General features: G+C 29.4%; 8 protein-coding genes and 6 pseudogenes across 14 annotated transcripts, besides 3 other annotated features; 6 read left to right on the forward strand and 8 right to left on the reverse strand.

Annotated features, from left to right (window-relative positions):
- Positions 1-275: 275 nt before the first annotated feature.
- On the reverse strand, positions 276-2,584 carry TVAGG3_0962800 (secreted protein-related family; the record flags this gene model as incomplete). The annotated part of the gene is made up of 1 exon (XM_001328701.1): positions 320-2,338. One exon carries the CDS (start codon positions 2,336-2,338, stop codon positions 320-322), a length of 2,019 nt encoding a protein of 672 aa, XP_001328736.1.
- Positions 2,585-6,070: 3,486 nt separating this feature from the next.
- TVAGG3_0962810 (uncharacterized protein) lies at positions 6,071-6,286 on the reverse strand (the record flags this gene model as incomplete). The annotated part of the gene is made up of 1 exon (XM_051253481.1): positions 6,071-6,286. One exon carries the CDS (start codon positions 6,284-6,286, stop codon positions 6,071-6,073), a length of 216 nt encoding a protein of 71 aa, XP_051079055.1.
- Positions 6,287-6,355: 69 nt separating this feature from the next.
- On the forward strand, positions 6,356-7,018 carry TVAGG3_0962820 (uncharacterized protein; the record flags this gene model as incomplete). Its single annotated transcript, XM_051253482.1, has 1 exon — positions 6,356-7,018. The coding sequence occupies one exon, from the start codon at positions 6,356-6,358 to the stop codon at positions 7,016-7,018; it is 663 nt and encodes a 220-aa protein (XP_051079056.1).
- Positions 7,019-7,236: 218 nt separating this feature from the next.
- Positions 7,237-7,687: a mobile genetic element.
- Positions 7,688-7,971: 284 nt separating this feature from the next.
- Positions 7,972-8,766, forward strand: TVAGG3_0962840 (uncharacterized protein; the record flags this gene model as incomplete). Its single annotated transcript, XM_051253483.1, has 1 exon — positions 7,972-8,766. A coding segment is annotated over one exon (795 nt), but the record flags the coding sequence as incomplete, so codon positions are not given.
- Positions 8,767-9,000: 234 nt separating this feature from the next.
- Positions 9,001-21,857: part of a mobile genetic element that runs on past the window's edge.
- Positions 9,253-9,702, forward strand: TVAGG3_0962860 (uncharacterized protein; the record flags this gene model as incomplete). Its single annotated transcript, XM_051253484.1, has 1 exon — positions 9,253-9,702. The coding sequence occupies one exon, from the start codon at positions 9,253-9,255 to the stop codon at positions 9,700-9,702; it is 450 nt and encodes a 149-aa protein (XP_051079058.1).
- Positions 9,818-10,219, forward strand: TVAGG3_0962870 (annotated as a pseudogene). Its single transcript has one exon. A coding segment is annotated over exon 1 (402 nt).
- TVAGG3_0962880 (uncharacterized protein) lies at positions 10,267-10,641 on the forward strand (the record flags this gene model as incomplete). The annotated part of the gene is made up of 1 exon (XM_051253485.1): positions 10,267-10,641. A coding segment is annotated over one exon (375 nt), but the record flags the coding sequence as incomplete, so codon positions are not given.
- Positions 10,696-11,347, forward strand: TVAGG3_0962890 (annotated as a pseudogene). The gene has a single exon. A coding segment is annotated over exon 1 (652 nt).
- Positions 11,654-12,958: a mobile genetic element.
- On the reverse strand, positions 11,734-12,862 carry TVAGG3_0962910 (annotated as a pseudogene). Its single transcript has one exon. A coding segment is annotated over exon 1 (1,129 nt).
- On the reverse strand, positions 13,964-14,663 carry TVAGG3_0962930 (annotated as a pseudogene). The gene has a single exon. A coding segment is annotated over exon 1 (700 nt).
- On the reverse strand, positions 14,952-15,819 carry TVAGG3_0962940 (Prim-pol domain family; the record flags this gene model as incomplete). The annotated part of the gene is made up of 1 exon (XM_051253486.1): positions 14,952-15,819. A coding segment is annotated over one exon (868 nt), but the record flags the coding sequence as incomplete, so codon positions are not given.
- Positions 16,442-16,738, reverse strand: TVAGG3_0962950 (uncharacterized protein; the record flags this gene model as incomplete). The annotated part of the gene is made up of 1 exon (XM_051253487.1): positions 16,442-16,738. The coding sequence occupies one exon, from the start codon at positions 16,736-16,738 to the stop codon at positions 16,442-16,444; it is 297 nt and encodes a 98-aa protein (XP_051079061.1).
- TVAGG3_0962960 lies at positions 16,758-18,184 on the reverse strand (annotated as a pseudogene). Its single transcript has one exon. A coding segment is annotated over exon 1 (1,427 nt).
- On the reverse strand, positions 18,421-20,839 carry TVAGG3_0962970 (annotated as a pseudogene). Its single transcript has one exon. A coding segment is annotated over exon 1 (2,419 nt).

A 21,857-nucleotide genomic window follows, 5' to 3' on the forward strand; every position in this document is an offset into this window, starting at 1 on the left:
TTTTCGATATCATATTGAAACCACAAACATCCTTTAATTGTTAGATAAATGTATGTAATAGTTTTGTACTTTCTGTTTATATAGTTTATTTTGATTTCGATTGATTCTTGGAAAAATTGCATCATAATTCCATAGTAATTCAAGATTTTTCAAGTCATAAAATATGAGAGAATCCTATAACTAGATATGGTTTAATATGAATAGCTTAAAATGCATATAATAGCAGAAAAATTATTTGATTATTCATGTATAAATGCTTTATTTGACATTATTAAACAGATATAAAATTCTAAGCCATAATAAAGTAAATATATGAAAGTTAGACTTCGAAATTCTTTTCACTTATTGATCTTTCAGCTGCTTTATCTTTCTTAATCTTGAAATAGATCAATCCTATTATAACACCGATAACTATTATTACAATAATGGTAACTATAATAGGCACGACAACATTCTTTGATTTCTTATCTTTTAATTCCATTTCTTTTTGGTTAATTGGATCAAGACCTAATTTATGCAATCTTGATCCTTTCTTAATTGAATAGTCACCATTCTTGAAATCTGCAAAGTCTTCTTCTGTTGCATTGATATAGTTATTAACATAGACTTCTTCCATTGTTGATTTTCCATCAACTTTTGTTTGAAGTAAATTAAGATAACTTTTTGTATAAATGTGGCAATTATCGAATATATAAGCTGAAGGAGGAATTTTTGGAATTTCAACAGTATTATTCTTATAATAATTATCAATAACTGATAAGTTTGGATATGATGTAATATAAGGAGGTAGATTTCCTCTAACATTTGGATCACCACGTATTTTATAGAACTTTGGTCTCAAAATTGGATGGAAGAAATCTGCTTGAGCAGCGGCTCTTGCATCAACCCAAATACCAATTCTTCCATTAACAATAATATTGTTTCGTACGTAGTAATCTCTTCCTCCGCCAAGGGCAATTGATCTATCGGAATTAACAATTATGTTATGTGTAATAATTGTACCACTTTCAACATCATCCATGTAAATACCAAAATGCTCCATTCCTTCTTGATACAAATCATGAATATAATTGTATTTGATTGTATTGTTTCTTGTTGTATAATCAACACCTGCATAGATAGCAGATTGTGGGTAAGGAGCATCAAGTAAATAAGCAAACTCATTATATTCAAATAACATGTTATTTCCATCATAATAAATTCCCTGGCTTGGCCCATGATGGATATAGCAATGAGAAATGGTTACTCCAACACCATCTATTCTGAAAGCTTGTGTCAATCCATCCCTACTCATATTGCAGAACCAATAAACTTCTGTATTGTAAATAATGGAATTGGAATTTTTGAGTGTTTTTCGATTTCCTGCATCATAAATATTCATCGCATTATGCATTACGTTATGAATTTTACAGTCTGTAACTGTGAAATCATTACAACTTGAAAATGTTATTGCATTAAGGCCAAGATTGAAAAGATGGCAATTTTCAATTAATATATTATCACATTTGCTGAAAGAAAGTGCAGTTGAAGCTGAACATTCAATACTTATATCTTTAATAACTATGTCTGTTATAGATTTCGCATAAATTATCCTTCTATTGAAATTTGATAAAATTATTTCGGATTTTGAGGTAATTTTATCAAATGGATAAAAATATAGTATCTTTGTGTTTTGGTCTATATAGAAGTCTCCAGGGTATCTAAGTTCTTCGAAAATATTATAAAATACAACCTTGGCCGCTTTATTAGCTTTTTGGTTATTTACCAAATAAACTTTGTGGTTGTCGTTATCTATTTTAGAGACTTTTCTATACACTCCAGCGTTATCAGTCCCCCAATATCCCCAAGCCATGATATTTGGATGGAATTTCCATGTAAATATTCTACTATCATTAAATTGTACACCATTCTTGAGATTAACAGGATATGGACCTGGATCAGATAGTGAAATGTAATTTCCAAATCTTGGATAATGAGCAAGATTCATTTGTTGCTGATCAATATATAAGTTATTATGTGATGAGGATGTAGTAATGTTGAATCCGATTTCATCAAATGGTAAAAAATTTGTAATTCCAAATTCGCTGAGATCAATTTGATAGATTTTATCTCGTACACTTTCATCAAGCCTGCTAAGAACATTTTCATCTTTGACCTGTTGTGCATTTCCAAGTTTAATTCCGCCAATTAAACGAACTTTACCTTTTCCATCGATTTTCGTGTGGCTATTTTTAATTATAATAGGCTCTGTGATAAAGTTCAAACCGGGTTTGAATGTAATTTCGTGATATTCTTCACAAGAACTGAGAAAAAGGATACAAAATAACATTTTGATCATATTTTTTTGTCTTTCTCAAATTAATAAAGTTACCCGAACATAGAAATCATACATTGTTCCCGAATTCAAGATTGCCATGTATATTCAGCCATGATTGTTTTTCAATTCAAATATAGAATTGAATCGGATTAATACATTCGAAAATGTGTAATATCTAACAGGATTTTATTTACCAATTTTTATACTCCTTACAAATTTTGAATGATAAGGAAGTCAATTTGGAAAATTGTTTTCACTTTAGGAGAATATAATTTTCCATTTGGAAAATTTAAAAAGTGAGACACGCAGGATTCGAACTTTTTTTAAAGTTGATTTAAATGAATTTTAGTGTGGAATATAAGGATAATATCATATTTAAAATAAGAATATACTAGTTTAGGTGGTATTAATTTTTTCGATAAATTTGAGAGTATGTACGTTTAGGGCATGAAAAGTGTCAATTCGCTCAGCGAAAGCTGAGCTAGCTTCGTTCTCGAAAGAATAAGGAAGGAGTGAAGGAGAATGATACAGAAGTTGACACATTCATATCATTTCAACAAATTTTGATCAAATTGAAATTCAATAAAATTCAATTCATATCCTTCAGTCAGTACATTGATATCCTTCTGCATCACAATGAACTCGGGCATCAATAGTTCTACAACTAACTCAGAAAAAACAAGATTATTACTTCCTGCTTACAGCTTTTAAAAGTTTCGATGATAAAAATCACTCTACTCTCGTTATCGACATATGGTGATAGTAGGTAAACATATTCTTATCGATATTAATAAAAATATTTGTACGAAAATCTTATCCAATTAGAGAGTTATTCATAAAGTATATGATAATTATAATTACTTTATCTTTGTTTTATCTTTGAATAAACAATTTAATTTAAATTGCATAATATTTTTTGGTTGAAAGACAGGAAACTTAGTTGAGTTTGTATTATTTTTATCGTTTAATTCATCGTATCAGTGAGTGATCCAGATATTTAAGATATTTAGAAAAAAAATTATTAATTTGATGAACAAATTTTAATCAAAATAGCAAAAATCTATTTGATAGCTGTAAACAAACAATAATTTTTATTTCAAGCAAAATCACTTATTTTCATCTAAACGTATAAAATTGTCAATTTTATGAAAATAAATTGAAAATCTCATGAAATGTAAAGGAGAGTAATATTTTTTAATTTTCTTTTTTTCTTTGTCTCAAATATTTTCTGTTGGGAATTTTCTTATTATCAAAAAATAATTTTAATATTTGTTTATTTCATTACATACAATAAAATTTTAAAAACTCTATTTCTTCACAAGAAAATTTTTTTCCTTCATATGAAGAAACATTTTGTTCTCCATTTGATGCTGAGTCTAAATCTCGATTTTTGAATTTTCTTCTTTCCAAATTTCTTTTTTCCAAATTAGAAGTTTAATTCAAATTTTCAATAGTTTATATATTTTCTCAAACCGTCTCAGATTTTCTCACTTTTTAGGGATTTTCTCTCAAAATATACAAAAATAGTAATATCAATACATGTGTCTAATATACTTTAAAACCATCGTGACAAAATTCAAAAACAAAGAGTTCTTCTCTCCAAATTTTTTTCAAAATCAAAAAAATGAGATAAAAAAGTACGTTTGGAAAATTCATTTTTAGCATTTTAGGAATTTTCTCACTTTTCTTCCAAATTGACATCCTTATTGAATGCCTTTTAAATTATTCTATGAGATTAAAAAACAATCTATTCTAATACCTTTCAATGGAGCTCTTTATATAAAATTCATTTGGAATTCAAGCGTCGTATCTATCTTTCCCATTCTATATTGCTTGTTTACGTTTTTTTATTCATAATTGAAATTTCAATCTAAATTAATTTACATTAAATTACAGACACGCCCCTTTTCGTAGTGATTGAAATGTTGGAAATTGTTCATCGTATCTTTTCTTCTTATACGCACAAAGTGATTTCTTATGTTTTTATTTTTCCGATTTTTTTCTGCAGGCAAGGGAGTTGACGCAAAAATCTGATCGGAACTGCGTTTTTTGACTAATAGTTTAATTTTTGAAACGTTATTATGCCAGTTTCACTTCACTTTCTGGCACCATTAATTTCGAGTATATTGCTAACCACATCAAAGAGCATATTCAAGATGATAACCTGTTCATATTTTTGAAATAGAAGACTTAAAATTAATATTACAATCTTCTAGTAGTAGGATAGGATGGGTTTTGTGACTTTTTTTGTAAACGTAAGAATTCATACAATATCGAGCGATTTTGTATCATTATTTTAACATATTAATTTTAAAATAATTTATTTTTTTATTCTTACATAAATGACCCAACAAGTAAAACCAGATAAAATAGATTATCGAATTTTAGAGGATGGTGTTCCTGTTTATATTCAAAGATTTAAAGGGAAGCAATATTATAGAATTGTTAATCCTGAATACATAAAACATTTATTTAAAAAGGAAGACTGTGAATTATTAAACGTTAATGAATATGAAACCAATAAATCAAAATTGAAATATAAATATATTGGAAGTGATGAAAGATGCAAAGATAAAGATAAAGTTTATACAGTTTCATATAATGAATGGAAAACCAATAAGATAAGAAAACATTTAGGAGATTATGGTAAAAGTTCTGAATTCTTTAAATCTAGTATGTACGAGAGAGTAAAAGAAATTAGAAATAATTATTTTCATGAATAAAATAAACTTTAAAAATTCATGTCTTACATTTTTGAATAATTTATTTTTTTAATTCGTAAGAAAGCGCGACATTATTAAATAAATTAGTAATAAATATTATATACTAAACACATTAAAAAATTAACATTAATTTTAAAATATATTTATTTTATCTTTTATAAAAGAAGCTATATATAGATGATGTCAGATATTCCGCGATTAATTAAACATTGTTTAAATCCTGAATGGAATCAATGGAGTCATAATCAAAGACCTCATAAACGAGTAAAAGATTCACTACCATAATGAAATAAAAAATAAAAAAATTCATGTCTCAGAATCAACATTGAACTTTAAGAAACTAATGATTATTTGAATTTATGATATCAATTATTTGATTTATTCTTTCTTCAATCTCTTCTATTCTTTTTGTTAAATCATCAATTTTCATTAATGAGGTGATTCTTGATTGAGGAATAGATTTCAAACTAACCACTCCTTTTATTTTTGAAATTTTGAATCCATCAACTTTAAACATTTTATTCAATTTACATGTTGTCAATTCTTCAAATAATTTTTTATTGTTAGCATAATAGTCATTAAATTCTTCAACAGATGAAAAATTTTTTATTTCAGTAATTGGTTTAACAACGTTTATTTTTTGTTGAACATTTTCACTTATTTCTTCCTCCTCTGTTTCATTTATTTTTAAAATCGGTTTCATTTATCATTAAATAAAAATTAGAATATAAGTGATGAAATATATTTTTTAATTAATATTAAATCAGAAATGGCGGCAGGATTCTTTAAAAAATTATGGGATGGAATTAAGAAAGCTGCGGGTTGGGTTCATAAAAAGATTATTAAACCCGTTGCAAACTTTTTGGCACCAGTAGCGAAAACGGCAGGAACTATCATAGGTGGAGTATTAGGTACTAAAGCAGGTAATCCGGCGATGGGAGCACAAGCAGGTAACGCAATTGGTGGAATAGCTGAAGGAATACTTAATAAAATAGGAGGTAGATAGTGGAAAAATAAATAAATATTATTTTTATCTTAGTATCGGTTGTAGTCTTTGATAAACTTTTTCTCCTTTATTTAATATTTCTCTTATTGGGGCGGCTTTTGGTGTTATTGATTCAGCAACGTCACTAATTGCTTCTTTATTCTTAAATATCCAATTTGCTCCTTTCTTCATTGTTTCCCAAACTTTATGCGCTCCTCTTTTTACTTTATCCCACAGTTTCTTAAATATACCTGCAGCCATAGTTGATTATTTCATTAAAATTAAAAATTCATTTTCATCTTTTAATTTTGATTTTTTATTTATTAATAAATGACGACTAACTATTTGGTGCCAAACACTAAACCGATTAATGGAAATGTGTTTCATTCATTCGAAAAGATAAATGAAATATTCGCAAAGAATGACGGTAGAAGATATTATAGAGAACTTGAAAGTTCATGCTATGACTCTGATGCTCCATATTTTGATGATAAACAAACTCATTTAAGAATTACAAATCCGGCTCATGATGTGAACCAATTAGGTGACACATATATTAAACGCAAAGTTAAAGCAACTCTAGTTTCAAATAAAGCTTTCACATGTGATGCCGCTTTTAAATTCATGCGTTTATTCGTTGGTTACAAATCATCAAATCAAAGCTTTAAACAATTAGAAGTAGAAACCGAAAGAGGTGATGCCGGTTATCTTCAGATGGATTGTGCCCGTGAATCTTTCGCATTTGCAACATATAAACCAAAATCAGAAAGGAAAGTTAAAAAGTTTGTTCATTCGTTATATAATAATGTTCAAAAATATGATAACTCAGTATGTGGTAAATATATTGACCCTTCAGAAGTTTTCGAGAACGCAAATAAAGAAGTTGATATCACTTTTGATATGATTATTCCGGTAAATGATTTGTTAGCATTTCAGGCGTTCAATGATTATCCTAAATCATTTGGTTATCATAAGACAAATTACGGAAAGTGAACTCAAACAAAAAGTGACACAATGCATTTGCCAACCAAATAACTTTACAAAGCAAAAACTTAAATTACTTGTCAAGCTTACTATTCTTATTTTAACAATTAAAAAATTAAATTTTATTTTTTATTTAAAAAAATCATCTTATATCATCTGATATATATATATAACAGCATTAATATTTCAATGATTCACAAATCAACTTTTTCATTATTTTAAATTATTTTGTCTGAATGTTAAACTATTCGGACAAAGTTTCCCGCTGTTTGCGAAGGAATTGTTGGCTATGATGTACTGATTCATGATCAGTACATCATAGCCAACAATTCCTTATACAAAGTTCAAAAACTTGGGTGCAATCAGAACTGATTGCACCCAAGTTTTTGAACTTTCTCGAGGGAATGAAAGGGTAAGAGGTATACATTATGAATATATACCTCTTACCCTTCCATTCCCTCTCTGACAGCGGGAAAACTTTGTCTGAATGTTAAACTATTCAGACAAAGTTTCCCGCTGTTTGCGAAGGAATTGTTGGCTATGATGTACTGATTCATGATCAGTACATCATAGCCAACAATTCCTTATACAAAGTTCAAAAACTTGGGTGCAATCAGAACTGATTGCACCCAAGTTTTTGAACTTTCTCGAGGGAATGAAAGGTAAGAGATATCCATTTCCTTTCACCTTCGTTCTCAATAATTAACTTATAAATTTTTTAAAGCAAAAAAAGTCTGATTTTTTTTGACAAGTAAATATATAGGGAATTTATCCGACCAAATAAGTGTCACTTTTTCGGTTCACCTCACTTTCCGTAACTCGTCTTACAACATGGTGAAATCATTCTTAAATATTATGTTTTCAGGGATACTTTAGTATTTTGTCAGGTTGACCCGTTAAGAGTTGCTGATTTACAAAATTACGTTTATGAAAAGATAACTGATGAAAATTATGAAAAGATTATGAATCATGTTTATAAATATGATCGCAAATTCCAACAAATCGGACTTCCTGCCAAATTAATTACAAGCTTAGCCGCTACATCTGCTGACGCAACAGTTGATAACGTTATTATTTCATGCACAAAGATGGAAGTTTTAGAGGATAAATGCATTACACCAGGATACGGTTTAATTGAAGAATCAGTTAAAGCAATACCACGTTTATTCAGTAAGGAAGATCCATTCATGATTCCAGCTCAACATATTGACGTTCGTTCACTAAATGGAGGTTGCATCACTCCTGAAGGTATTAGCTCAGATTTCTCATACGCTCTTCATAATGTTACAGATGTTGTGTTAACATTTCCGAAGAATGCAATGCAAAGAACGGTTTTAGAAAATCCAATGCTTCGAGGTCTTCAGGTCACTATAGATTCCAGAAACTTCCCCGATCAAGCGATGACCACAGTGGGCGACATATTCTTTACACGTATGCTTCAAGCTTCTGATTTAGATGGAGTGAATGAATGCACGGAAGAATACGAGGACTCATTAACTAGACCACTGAATGATGATGATGGCACGCCATTAGCTAGAACATGGAAAGACCAAACTTCATTCTTATGCACTATTCCAGTTCAACGTGATGGAGCGGGTATATTCTTTGATGGATTAGAAACTTTCAACTCACAAGTTACAGTACAAGTGAAAGCTTATCCAATCATTCAGGGTGTAAATGACACTTACTGTTCAAAGGTGACAAATCCTCCTCAGGTTTGGTTTACTAGGACTACATATTGGACATGGACACCGGATGAAGGTTTGAAATATCATTCAACAGGTACACCACCACAGTATAGAAGTTCATATGATGAAATATTGATGAATAGAAATGTTTAAAATTATAAATTTATTTTTGATTAAATGGATTTAAATTCATCCACCCCTTATGAAGAATTAGCAGGAGTATATAATACATACGTAGATGATATGATTAATGAAGCATTGAGTGATAATAGAAATGCTCTATCTAAGGAAAAATTAATGAAAATTCCATATTCTGAATGTTACTTAAATTCAATCACTGCAGCAATTGGTAAACAAAATAAAGGTAAAACATTAACGATATTAAAACAAATTATCATTATTGCTAACACTTCCCCCCATTCACATGTGTTAATTTATATCAACCGTTCAGGTTCACCTTCAGATGATACATTTGAATCTTTAAAGCATTTAATCAAAATTCCAATTATTTATTTATCACAAGAAGAAGCAGAAGATTATTTAAAAAACTTTTTAATGTATAAAGAATTATATAATACAATCAAGAAGCAAGGATTAGAGGATAAAATTATAGATAAACAATGGGATGAATTATTTGAAACACTTTCTATTTCAAATTTTGATAGAGAATTTTTGCATTCACTCATTTTTCTAGATGATGCGGTGAAACCAAAACTAATAACAAATGAGAAATCATATTTTAATCAATTATTAACTCAATGTCGACACATTCAATGTTCATTCTTCATGGCTGTTCAATACTTCAAAGCATTAAGCACAAACATTAAATCAAATCTATCAACCCTTTTCATTTTCAGTGGGTTTAGTCGTCAACAGTTGAACGTTATGCTTTATCAAGTGAATCTACCAATGAGCATTAATGAACTTTACACACAATATCAGCAATTAGGTGAACATGGAAAAATAATAGTTGATTTAAATAAAGGAAGTGTTAAATTTGATTAACTTTTTATAATTAATTTTTATTTTTTATTTATAATTAAACATGACAGAAATGGTAAATCTTCTACAGGTTCCATTAAAACAAGGGACAAACAAAAAGGGTGCATATAATAGAACTATGAAAGTTCCTGATGGAATGAAAGAATTAGTTCATATTGTTGCTGGTCTTCAAAAAGATGTTAAACAAATGAGAAACGTTTTAACATTACCAGAAGCTCAAGCATATGCCAAACGTCAAGGTCCAAATTGGGAAGCACACGAAGAGACATTACGGGTCCAAATGGAAAACCTGATGGTATAAATGAAGTTTTCGTTACTGATGGTCAAGGTAATATTAAAGTCATAAATGGTTACAAATTAACTATAACTGATTATCCTAAACGTAAAGCATATAATGAACGTTATCCTATGCAATTTGATGAAAATGGAAAAGCTGTTAAACAATACATTGGAGAAGGTGAAAATGGTCCAATGTATTCATACCGTCATAATCCATATTCTTATTTCAATGAAGAATTAAATGCTGTTGAAGAGGGACCGGATGGATTACCACGATATTCTAACCAGTTTGATGGTCAATATGCAAATATTAGACCTGAAATTTCAGCTAAGAAATTCTTTAAAGTTGCTTTATTCGATCCAGTTTTCGCAAATGTTAAAGATGAACTTAAACAGCAATTCCAACCAATTATAGTAGCAAGAATTGCATCAGGTGCTTTATCTCAAGCATTCAAAGATTTAATTAAGAAACCATTATATCAGCAACGAGGTTTAACTTATGATTTAGTTAAGGAATCAGATAAAAGAAAATTTGAGAAATCAGATGATTATAAGAATGCAATTAATGAATATATTCGGTCTATTAATTTCGATGAAACAGCTAAAAATCAACTTCATGAACAAATACAGGGAATAATAGATTCAAAAGTTCCAGCAAAATAAAAGTTTAAATATATTTTTTTTTATTCGATTATAAATGAGAAGACGTTTCACTAGTCAAAAGAACACTAACGCAAAAGCAGAGATTACGGTTGGTTATAACGTAAATGATGATAAATCACGAATTATTCAAAATGTTAAAGTTAATGTTAGCCCTGAATTAACAAGGTCAGCAACTCAACCAAATTTATTAACTCGTGACTTACCGAAGAATGAGGAGAATGAAGAAAACCATGAGAATGGAGACCCAATCATTTTATCTGAACCCGGTAAAGAACCTGTTGAAATTCCCACTTATCCAACATACCCCCCACCTCTTTCATCAAACATCGAGAACCCATATAAAATAGACATTAATTCTGAATTAATGAAAATTTACCGTGATATAATAATTAATAATTATGATTCAATAATAAATTTAATTGATCAATCCGGTTTAATTATTTTACCTTATGAATCATTAATTCACATTATCGCCATTCTTTGTGATGTTCAAGATTCAGACGTTAAGATTCAATTTTTCATAGATGATGAGGTTTCATGCTGCGGAACAGTTGCAAAAATAAATCCTATAAAGGATATTAGCACAATTAAGATATCAAAGAACGGAACAACAACTGAACTTCATTTAACATATAATGATATTTATAATAAAATAGTTGATGAATATAAAATATCACTTGAAAAATTCTTTGTTAAGGCTATTTAAAATAGTTGATGAATATAAAATATCACTTGAAAAATTCTTTGTTAAGGCTATTTAAAATAGTTGATGAATATAAAATATCACTTGAAAAATTCTTTGTTAAGGCTATTTAAAATAGTTGATGAATATAAAATATCACTTGAAAAATTCTTTGTTAAGGCTATTTAATATTCAAGCATTAACATTATTGAATAATAATCCTTTGAATCATAATCGATAATAATTGACCTTTCACCAGTTTCTATCGTTTGTTTTATTTCTTTTTGTTCCCCACTATCCGGATCGGTCATTGTAATTGTTTTTGTTATATAGGGTGTCCAAAGGTGTGTTTAGCACAAACCTGAATACTGCGAATAGAAATAAACAAGTTACATATATATAAAGTTTATTTAAATATAATCACCATTGGATTCAATCACGCGTTCGCAGCGATCGATCCAGGCTTGAAAGACACGCTTTAAATCATCATGAGAAAATTGCTCAAATTGCTCTCTTACAAAATTTTCAAGATCATCAGGACTCGCGAATTCGCGTCCTTCAGCTCTCTTTTTTAGCGTGCCGAATAAATAAAAGTCAGAGGGTGCAATATCAGGTGAATAAATTGGGTTTGGAACAACTTTGACATTGTTTTCCACTAAGTAATTCATTACCTTATGACTTTTGTGAACTCTTGAATTATCAAAATGAATTGCAAACTTTTGTTTTTGTTGTTTGGATTTCTCAAACTCATCAGAATTGATAATTTGAGTAAGAACATTGTCAATTAGATACTGAGCATTCATCGTATTAGGTTTTTGAAGAATATCAATTGCGATGATGCCATTCACGCCCCAAAAAACCGACAACATCATCATTGGTGTGTCAATTTTTTTCTTCGGGAATGTTTGCGGATTTTCATCCTTTGGGATCCACATGATTTTGGCTTATGTTGCATATTGAAACCAAGACTCGTCCCCTGTTACTAAAAAGCGAAACTTCTTGGATTGATACGCACCCAATATAGAGAGGAGCTCTTTCGAAGATTGGACTCTAGATTTTTTTTGAACTGAATTAAGGTTGTGCGGAACCCAACGTGTATACGCTAGTTTGTAGTTCAAATAATTGTGCAGATAATAACTGACTGTTGTACGTGGTATCTTTGTCATCTCCTCTATCCTTCTGAGTGATGCTCTTGGGTCTTCATCTAGCGCTTGAAGAATTGCTTTGATTTTTCTTTGATCCGGCGATTTTTTGTCAATTTTTATGATGGGCGCCTTTTTGTTCATGAAGTGATACATCCTAACATGATACGTTACAGTGGAATAGCTAGGAGCATCCATACCGAAGCATTTTACCAATGTCTCGTAGATTTTTTTACAGTCTTTGCATTTTTTTTGCAAGAGCGAGGATGTTTTCTTTATGATTCATTAAAAAAATGAAAAAAATCCCGCCAAAATTTCCTGCGAAACCGCCTCTTGTCTCAAAATTCATTTTATATCCCGGCATGGCGCCAAAATACAACTTACTCATCATATACATATATTCATATTTTTTATTATATATTTATAATCAGCATATATCTCCTTTAATAGTCTCATATAGAGCGCTGTGCTAAACGCACCTTTGGACACCCTATAGTATCAGCTTTATCTTTAACTTCAATCTTTTTTCCATCGGGATATTTAAACCAAAATTCCAAAAATTCGATATTGTCAATCTGTTCATATTTTAATCTATCAATTACATTTTTAATACCATCTGAAAATCTTATGAAATGGTCATTATATGGGTTTGATTGAACTAAATTTGAATGAAGTGAAATATAACCTGTTGATGAATATGACATTGACTCATATTTTCTGAAAACACTAAAATTTATAACATGAATGAATTTCTTATTCGTTGAATTTATGAATTCTTGAGGTAATCTTATTCTAGTTTTATTTATCACCGGAAAATAACGCTTTACCATATTTTTAATCGTAATAAAAATGTCAATTATCAATATTATTTCGAATAATAACTGTGAATTAAATTTAACAGTTAGCGGAATTTATAATGTTACTCTCGTTTCTGTGAGTGGTAAATTTAATCCCATTCTTTTAGACCCTTCAGATTATATATCATTTATTAAAGATGACCATGAAAAAACGTATGATATGTATATAAATAATGTGATAGCGAAATGGGATATTAACATGATTTTAAGTTATTTAAATGAATCATTTATCGTATGGTATGAAGAAAATTTTAAATCAAAACCTGATAAACTTTTTGAACTTGATGAAATAAATAACCTTATTAAATTCCCGCTGAAAATTAAATTTTGTACTCCTCATCTTCGTTCATTGTTGGGAATATTAAATTTTGAAAAAGATGTTGGGGATGTTTTGTATTCTGACACTGGTTCCAATTTCATTTTAATCAAATGTGATAAAGTTAATACCCCAATGAGATTTTCACATCAAACATTAGACCCTAACTCTTACCCATCAATACAAAACATTTTATCCATCAACTTAAACACATTTTCTTTATCATATCCGTTTCAATTATCCGGGAATTCATTTATTCTTCATTCAAAAGATTTATCAAATATTAAATTTAGAGTAACTGACCTATTTGATTGTGATTTAGAATTCATGAATGAAATATTATGTCTCCAACTTCAATTTTGACAGGGTAGACGTTGTTAGTTACGAAAATGAAGTTTGCAACATTCTGAGCAGTTCTTCTGGGTTGATTCTTTTCATTAATTCTAATCTCATTATCCGTTATAATTGATTTCAAAGCGTTGAAGTTTGCAAGTCTGTCTTCACCTACATTCTTGAGTTCATTAAGTACAAGAAACATTTTATTTTCAACAACTGAATTGAAATTACCCGTTAGCTCACTTATTTCAGTAATGTTTTTACATGAATAACCGGCGAGAAGTTCAGAAATAATGTCTGTAAATCTGTTTTTACCTGTTCCCTGAAGTCCTTTCAAAATAATTGCTGTTTCATTCTTGATTCCAGGATGTTGAATCATTGATGCAATCCAGCCGAGAAGGTATTTATACACTTCATCGTTATTATCACAAATGGCTTCTTTAATGAAATTCATAAACATCTCAATTTTTGAGTAATCAGGCTTTTCGAGAATGTTGTATTTATAACCCTGAAACGTTGAGAAAACATCTGGAGAATCAGATTTAAAGCAACACCCTTAACGGTTAATGAAGACAATTGATTTAGTAGTACGTCCATGCTGTTATGGTTTTACCTTCTTCTTTAAATAATTTAATCATTTTAAGTGACTCTTTCATGTTTGATTGAAGAACGAATGATATTTGATTCATTTTGTCGTGTATGTTGTAATCTTTCTGAATGAAGTATTTGTTTCCACAATCTACAAAACGGATTACACGTGATAAATCCTCAATTACTTCAGAACTGTTTTTATACTGATGATTTTCAGCCTTGCGTCTAATATCTGTTATCAAAAAACGAGTCATCAAGTTTTATATCAAATGTTATTTTTGGCTTACGTAATAAAGGTAAAACATATTCATCATAATATTCCTTTTGATAAAGTTTTAGAATCTTCACTAAAACAAATGGAGAATTCATTAAATGTGCATATCTACTACGTGCTTTTTCAAAATTACTTTTAGCATTTTCAGTTAAATTGCAGAAGTTATAAACGTTATCGTATGCTTCATTAATTAAATGATTAGGTAACGAATTAATAGCTTGAAACAGTGTGAATAATGTAACTTCTTTTTCTAAATTCATGTTTCCACCGTCATTATGTACTTCAAAATCACTAATACCATCGACTATGCTCTGGGCAAGTTTATCGTCAATGTTTACATCTTTGTTTTCATTCATAATAGTCTTTATTTCTTCATTCTTCTGTTCAACTCTTACCTTAATATTCAAATCATTTAATATATCATTCACTGTTCTGGTTATGGTCGAGTCATAACTTCCACGAATGAATGAGTATGTATTGATTGGTTCTGTTGCATTCTTGCGAACTCTTGAATCAGCCATAACTACTAAAGAACGCTTTGAATCATCCATAGAAGTCATTATATCAATATCATAATCATTGCAGGAATAACATTTAATCATTCTGTTCGAAACTGCATAGAAGAAATTAGTGTTGCAATAAATGTGAAGACTTCCTGAAGCAGTTTTAACGATAACATCTTTATCCGAAAGTTTTGATAAAATATCTTTTCTAACTGTTTCTTTAAGTTCATCATTGTACGATTTATTGATATCAACATCTATAATCGTTAAATTTGAAATTTTATTTACTAATAAAGCCATACCAGTTTTCCTTCCTCTTCCTCCATCGTGTTTGAGGTAGTTATGTAAATCAATCTTGTTTTCACCAATTCTTTCGTTGAGGGTTTTAGTTTCTGCCACAACTAATTCCTCAGCTAATGAATCAATAACTTTTTCATCAGAAACGATATAGTTGCTGTTGTTGTTTGTTGCTGTCATTTATATAGGAATAAAAAAATAAAAATAATTTTAAAACTAACTTTATTTTTGGATTGCATCATATTTCCAGGACTGTTGTCAAAATGTCATGTTGTCTCACTTTTTTAAAGAAGTTAATTAACCTGGTGACACATGGTGACATAGTGACACCCTCAGTTCTTCAAAAATAATTAATTATTGAATAACCTGAAACCATAAACGTAAACATTATTTTTGGGTCATTTACACTCATTACGATGAAGTCATGACAAAGCATTACCGGGACTGTTGTCAAAATGTCATGTTGTCTCATTTTTTCAGAGAAGTTAAATAACCGAGTGACATGGTGACATAGTGACACCTTCAGTTCTTCAAAAATAATTAATTATTGAATAACCCGAAACCATTAACGATAAAATATATTTTTGGTCGTTTATGACAAATTTTTATTTTTATCATAAATGGATATCCCACAAGCTCAAAATTTACCACGAATCATAACAAGGGAGGAAACGATAAAAATGATGCGAGAACTTGCTAAAAATAACAAACCACTAAAACTGAGAAAATGCGGTTATGCAGTAATGATGGAAAGAAGAACCCAGAAGGGTTCGGGAAACCATTGACGGAAGAGGAATAAAAATTAAATTTGGATAGAGTTTAAAAATTCATCTTTATTAAATTCATCTCTTCCAATCAATTTATTTATTCTATTAAATTCTTTTATTTTTGCTTCACTCAGTTTAAGGATTGAACGGTAAGTTTCTAATTTTTCGATTATTTCCTTCTTCTCTTTATCGTTTTCAATTACTTTAGTTTTATGGGCATCAACCCCACCGCATTGTGGCTTCTTTTTGTAATAGCATATTTTTGATTTAATTCTGTTTAGTTTCTTTTTATATTCATCGTCAGGACTCTTGACTGCTTCGTTGTCACTCATTTCTTACGAAATAAAAAAATTAAATAATATTTAAATATAATGGAGTAATAAAATAAATCGGAATTTCTATTAATTTATTGTCAACTTCAACTAATGCATTGCCGTTAATATATCTAACAAATTCAGCTATTGTGTCAAATCTTCGTCTTCTTTTTGTCATTGATTTATCAGTTTTTCCATAATCGAGATGAATCAAAACTTTATTCCCTTGTTTAAAATTCATGAGCCCCGAATTAATTTGTTCACGTTTAACATCATTTAACCTTTCCATTTGCTTTCTAATATATTCCCATTCTTTTGAAATATCATTTTTCATTTCCACTGGTTTCATGTTTATAGTTCTATGCCATGTATTATTGTAATAATATACTAACTGTTGTATGATGGAGTCATGATTTCCATCCCAGTATATCTGACCGTTAACCCCTAACGCATCTCTAAGAGTTCTCATTACCGCATCAACTATTTTATTATGAAACGTATATGGAGAGGATGAAAAGAAAAAATTAATTTGTGGGAAATAATGAGTCATAGTTGCCTGAAATCCTTTATCACCATCACCCCTGATATTATCTACTCTTTCATGATCTAGTAAGTATTGTATAGCTCTTCTTGTTTCCTGTTCTGTTTTCCCTTTCACTGGAATGCAATATAAATATCTAGTGTTAATGTTAATGGCAAATAAATAAGTAACGTTTCCTTTTGAATATTCCAGATGATCGATTTCGTATGAATATGGATATGGAGCAAATGAAGGGCGACTAAATTTTTCCTTTAACGGTTGAATTTTCGGGTCAATTGGTTTATTTAATATCTTGAAATCCTTTTTAAAATCTTTTTGCTTCTTTAATGTTTGAAATGGATATAATAAAGTGAATGATGAAGGATTAACTGAAGGAGGAGGCGGTACTGTCGTTGGAGGTTTTGTGTTGCAAGTGGTTTAATTTTATCTGCTTTGATTTTGGATGATGAAGTTTTAGTTGTTGATTTTCCTTTCATTAATTCTGGATGTATTCTATTCATTTGTTTTAAATATGCTGTATATAAAGGTTTGATATACTTTCCCGCTTCGAGTTTATGTTGAAGGATGAATTCCAAAAGTTGATCTTCATTTAAAAGTCGGGCTGAATATGGTTTAACTAATGAATCATAAATTAAAGCTTGTGCTTCATTTATGGTCTGAAGGACCTGGGCGTTTTGTTCCTTTTGTTTTTGTTCCTTTGGCTTTTGCGGCTCAGGATTATATAATTTATATAATTCATCAATATCTTCTTCTGTTAATACTTTATTTTTGAAATCTTTCAACTGTTTAAGTTGTGATTTAGTTTTTCCCTGTGAATATTCATTATTTTTAATTTTGTCTTTAATTTCAGAAATTATTTTATTATGATATTTCAAAACTTCATTTTTATAATATGGATAATAATATTCCATATCATCACCCATTATATTGTTATCATATTTTTGGAGATATGATTTTAATTCATAATAACTAAGAAAATTTTGATTAAATACTAAATCATCAATTAATTTTTTTAAATCTACATTATTCATTTATATAAAAATAAAATAAATGTTTTAAGGGTGCCCACCTCTTTGAATCATAGTATCAAAACCATCATTAACGGTTCCTTTTGTCTCTTCTGTGGTATTTCATTAAAAATAAAATTTTCAAAATTGTATTAAATAAATGGCATACAACATCCATTTTCACAACATACAGCCTTAGTGTGTGCTCCTGTTAATGCAGTCTTACCGATTGTTAAGCGAGTCATTGACCCGTTTTTAAGTTGTAAATTAATATTCTGACCATCAAATATCACTTTATCATTTATTATATCCAAATATTTTTTAGGTGTTAATTGCTTATTTTGTCTTAAACTAACACCCTTCATTTTTTGTGCAATCTTTTTAAAATCACTTCCATCAATTGAACCGTTGAATGATGTATAACACTTAGGACATAAAGCAACCATGTTATCACCTTGTTTCTCAATTGCTAAACCCAATAATTTTTTCTCATGTGCTTTTTCTTCAGCTTTATTCTTTAATTTAGGTTTAAATTTCGCATCAAAACAAAAGAAATCAAAAGGTGCGAATTTGAAAATGTTTTTATCATAAAATTGTTTATCGGTAACAATTGCTTGAAATGCTTGAGTGTTAGGAAGACTTGGATCGCCAGCAATAGCCCAATAAGATGAATCAGTATCACCTTCAATGAAATGAAAACGATTAACATTCATGCATTTATACATAAAATCATAAATGAAAACCAAATACCAGTATTTTGCGTTATCTAAAGTGAAGAATGCCTCTTGTAAACATGTATCACATCTATAAAATCTATCTTTAAGCATCACTTGATATGTATCCTCACCTATTTCTCTTATGTTTTTAAACTTATTTGACATACATGCAACGCGTGCCTTCTGTGCATTCATTATTTTAGTCTTTGCGTAATTTCGTGTATTCATTGCATCGTAACCATATGATCCATTAAGTGAAATCTTGCAAAATAAACTTTTTCCTTTATTTCCTTCTAATTCAGCCTTTTGTCTTTCGTTCATAAATTTGTTCGCAAATTCATTAAAACAAGTATTTTTCGTAAATGTTAAAATTGATTGAATATCATCGATGATAAAATGAAATCTGTCTATTAGATACCAAAGATAATAAGAAGAAAATGGTTGATATTGGTTGTGTGTTGATGCTAATTGAGTTAATTTTCTCTGTTTCTGGTCAACTGGTAGATTGTTTGATTTCATGTAATTATACATAAAACTGCCAATTGTTTTTTCATCTGTGATAATATCTTAAGTTTCTTATTATTGTAAAAAGTTTATGTAATCATTAATGTATTTTTCATCAATGTGACCCTTTTACTTCAGCCACGAATAAAGTATTTTTCTTCTTAATTATTCCCAATGCTTTTGCTTTCTTTGTTGCTGTATCACAATGATAACACCATTCAATCTTCCCGGCATATACATTTTATGGTCAGTATTTGAATGAAATCATGAGGATTAGATGAAAATGATGAAGGATATAATGAATTAAAATCAACACCAACGAAATGAGTCATAATGTTGGAAGTGTCCTCATTTGATACAGTTTTAGTTCTGGACTATATGAAAGTTTATTAATGTGCGTGATTCCTTTAAGATTAACACGATGTTGAACATTTGATAGACCACCAGTAATTCCATTACGGAGAATGTGATAAGCTTCAACTGAATCTAAAGTCATTGGTAATTATTTTTTAATGCGTAATTTCTTAAATTGATTCTTAAACGTTGAACTCTTCATCTTTATTTGATTTTACGACATTGCAATAACAACACATTAACTGACAATTTTCTTTGGTATGTGGTTTTTCATTATCGATTCTATCTAATGTTGGTTTATTTGCATATGTAAACGCTTTACCACACATTTTGCATTTAGATGAAAGGATTAAATCGTGATAGTATTGAAAATCATCCATTGAAACATTATTTTTAGTATCTCTTTCTGCTTTTTCATCTTGTTTCTTATATGATTCAATTTTTATATTTCCAATACTTTTTCGTTAATTCAAAACTTGATTCTATCTCTTCCTCAGGATATTTTTCATTAGGATTAAAGTCTTTATATGCTAAAGCGTAACGAATCATTGAAGCATTCGATGATAAAGAAAGATTATGAAGCATATCAATTTTATAAACAAATGTTTCTTCAATAATTTTATCAATTGGGTCAATCATAATTTCAACATCTTTATTGCAATAATGAATAAAATATTCTAATCTATTCTTAAAGTTTTTAGCATCATTGAGATATATTTGATAATCACTATCTGATATAGTTTCTTGGGTTAATGCTGAATAAAATGAATCTTGAGTGAATGGTTCCACTTTATATAATTTCTTCGTAATTTTCCCATGTGATGAATTGATAAGGGAAAAAGGATTTAACACGTGATTTATTGTTTCCGAAATCTTGAGTGAATTGGTCTAATGTCCCACCCGCTATATAATTTCTGATGTCAATAAATCTCAATTCATATGGAACGTTTGTTTTCTTTACAATGATTTGCTTAAATTGTGAAGATGAACCCAGCATTGATTTTATTTTCCATTTAGCAGTGTTTAAATCACGAAGAATTAAATTTAAATCAAACTTTCCCGAATTAAAACCTATGATATTCACTTTATTGAATTCCTCATCTAGAAGTTCTTTAAATGCTTCCTTCTGTTTTTCATTTAATGTATGAGACAAAGTCCCGCGTTTGGTCTGTTTGCGACTTCATTAATTCTTCATATTGTTCAATATTTGATTAGCAACTAATGAACAGGTTGAAAATAAAAACTCATCCAATCAGAAATAAAGAATCACTCGAAGTTAAGCAAAAATTCCTCGTATATGTTTTATCATTTAATTTAACCGTTGATGATACCATGAATGGTTTTTAAGTAAGCGTTCAAAGTTGCACACTCAGAAAGTTGTAATTCTTCTTTAGTCTCTAATGTTTCGAAGTCAAAAGTAATAATAATATCTTGTCGGTTTAATAATATTCCTGCAAATTATGTGCTAATAGCCATTGATATATTTCTGTTTCAATAATGTGTGGTGCATATGGTTTGCTGTGTCTTTTGCAACTGAACGTCTTGAATTAATCTTCCATTATTTTCTTTACATTTTCACAATGCTTTAAAAATCTTCTTTGGTTTTTTCCTTTCTGGGTCATCACGGATAGAATAAACTTCTTCTTTACAATATGGACAAACTTTATAGCCGGTGAGTGCTTCAACGTCTGTTATTCTGTCAGCGTGAAGTTTTCCACATGGACTCTGTGTTAATAAAATATTTACTGTTTCAAATTCTGGATCTATCATTATTGATTCCACTAATGGAAAGTCTACCTTATTTATGTCCACGTCTTCTGGTTGAGGATCACAATAATAGAAATCAATATTAACATTTAACATTCTCGCTAATCTCTCACTTTCTGATGAAATGTCAAACCCTTCATATGCATCTATTGCTTCATTTAAATAGCTTCTACGAGTTTTAGGATTAGCACCATCAGGAATGTTATAGAAGCGTTTAAATAACCTTCTACCCTCTGCTCTAATTTGAT

Source organism: Trichomonas vaginalis, chromosome I (genome assembly GCF_026262505.1).
Source record: "Trichomonas vaginalis G3 chromosome I, whole genome shotgun sequence".
NCBI classification, from domain to species: domain Eukaryota; phylum Parabasalia; order Trichomonadida; family Trichomonadidae; genus Trichomonas; species Trichomonas vaginalis.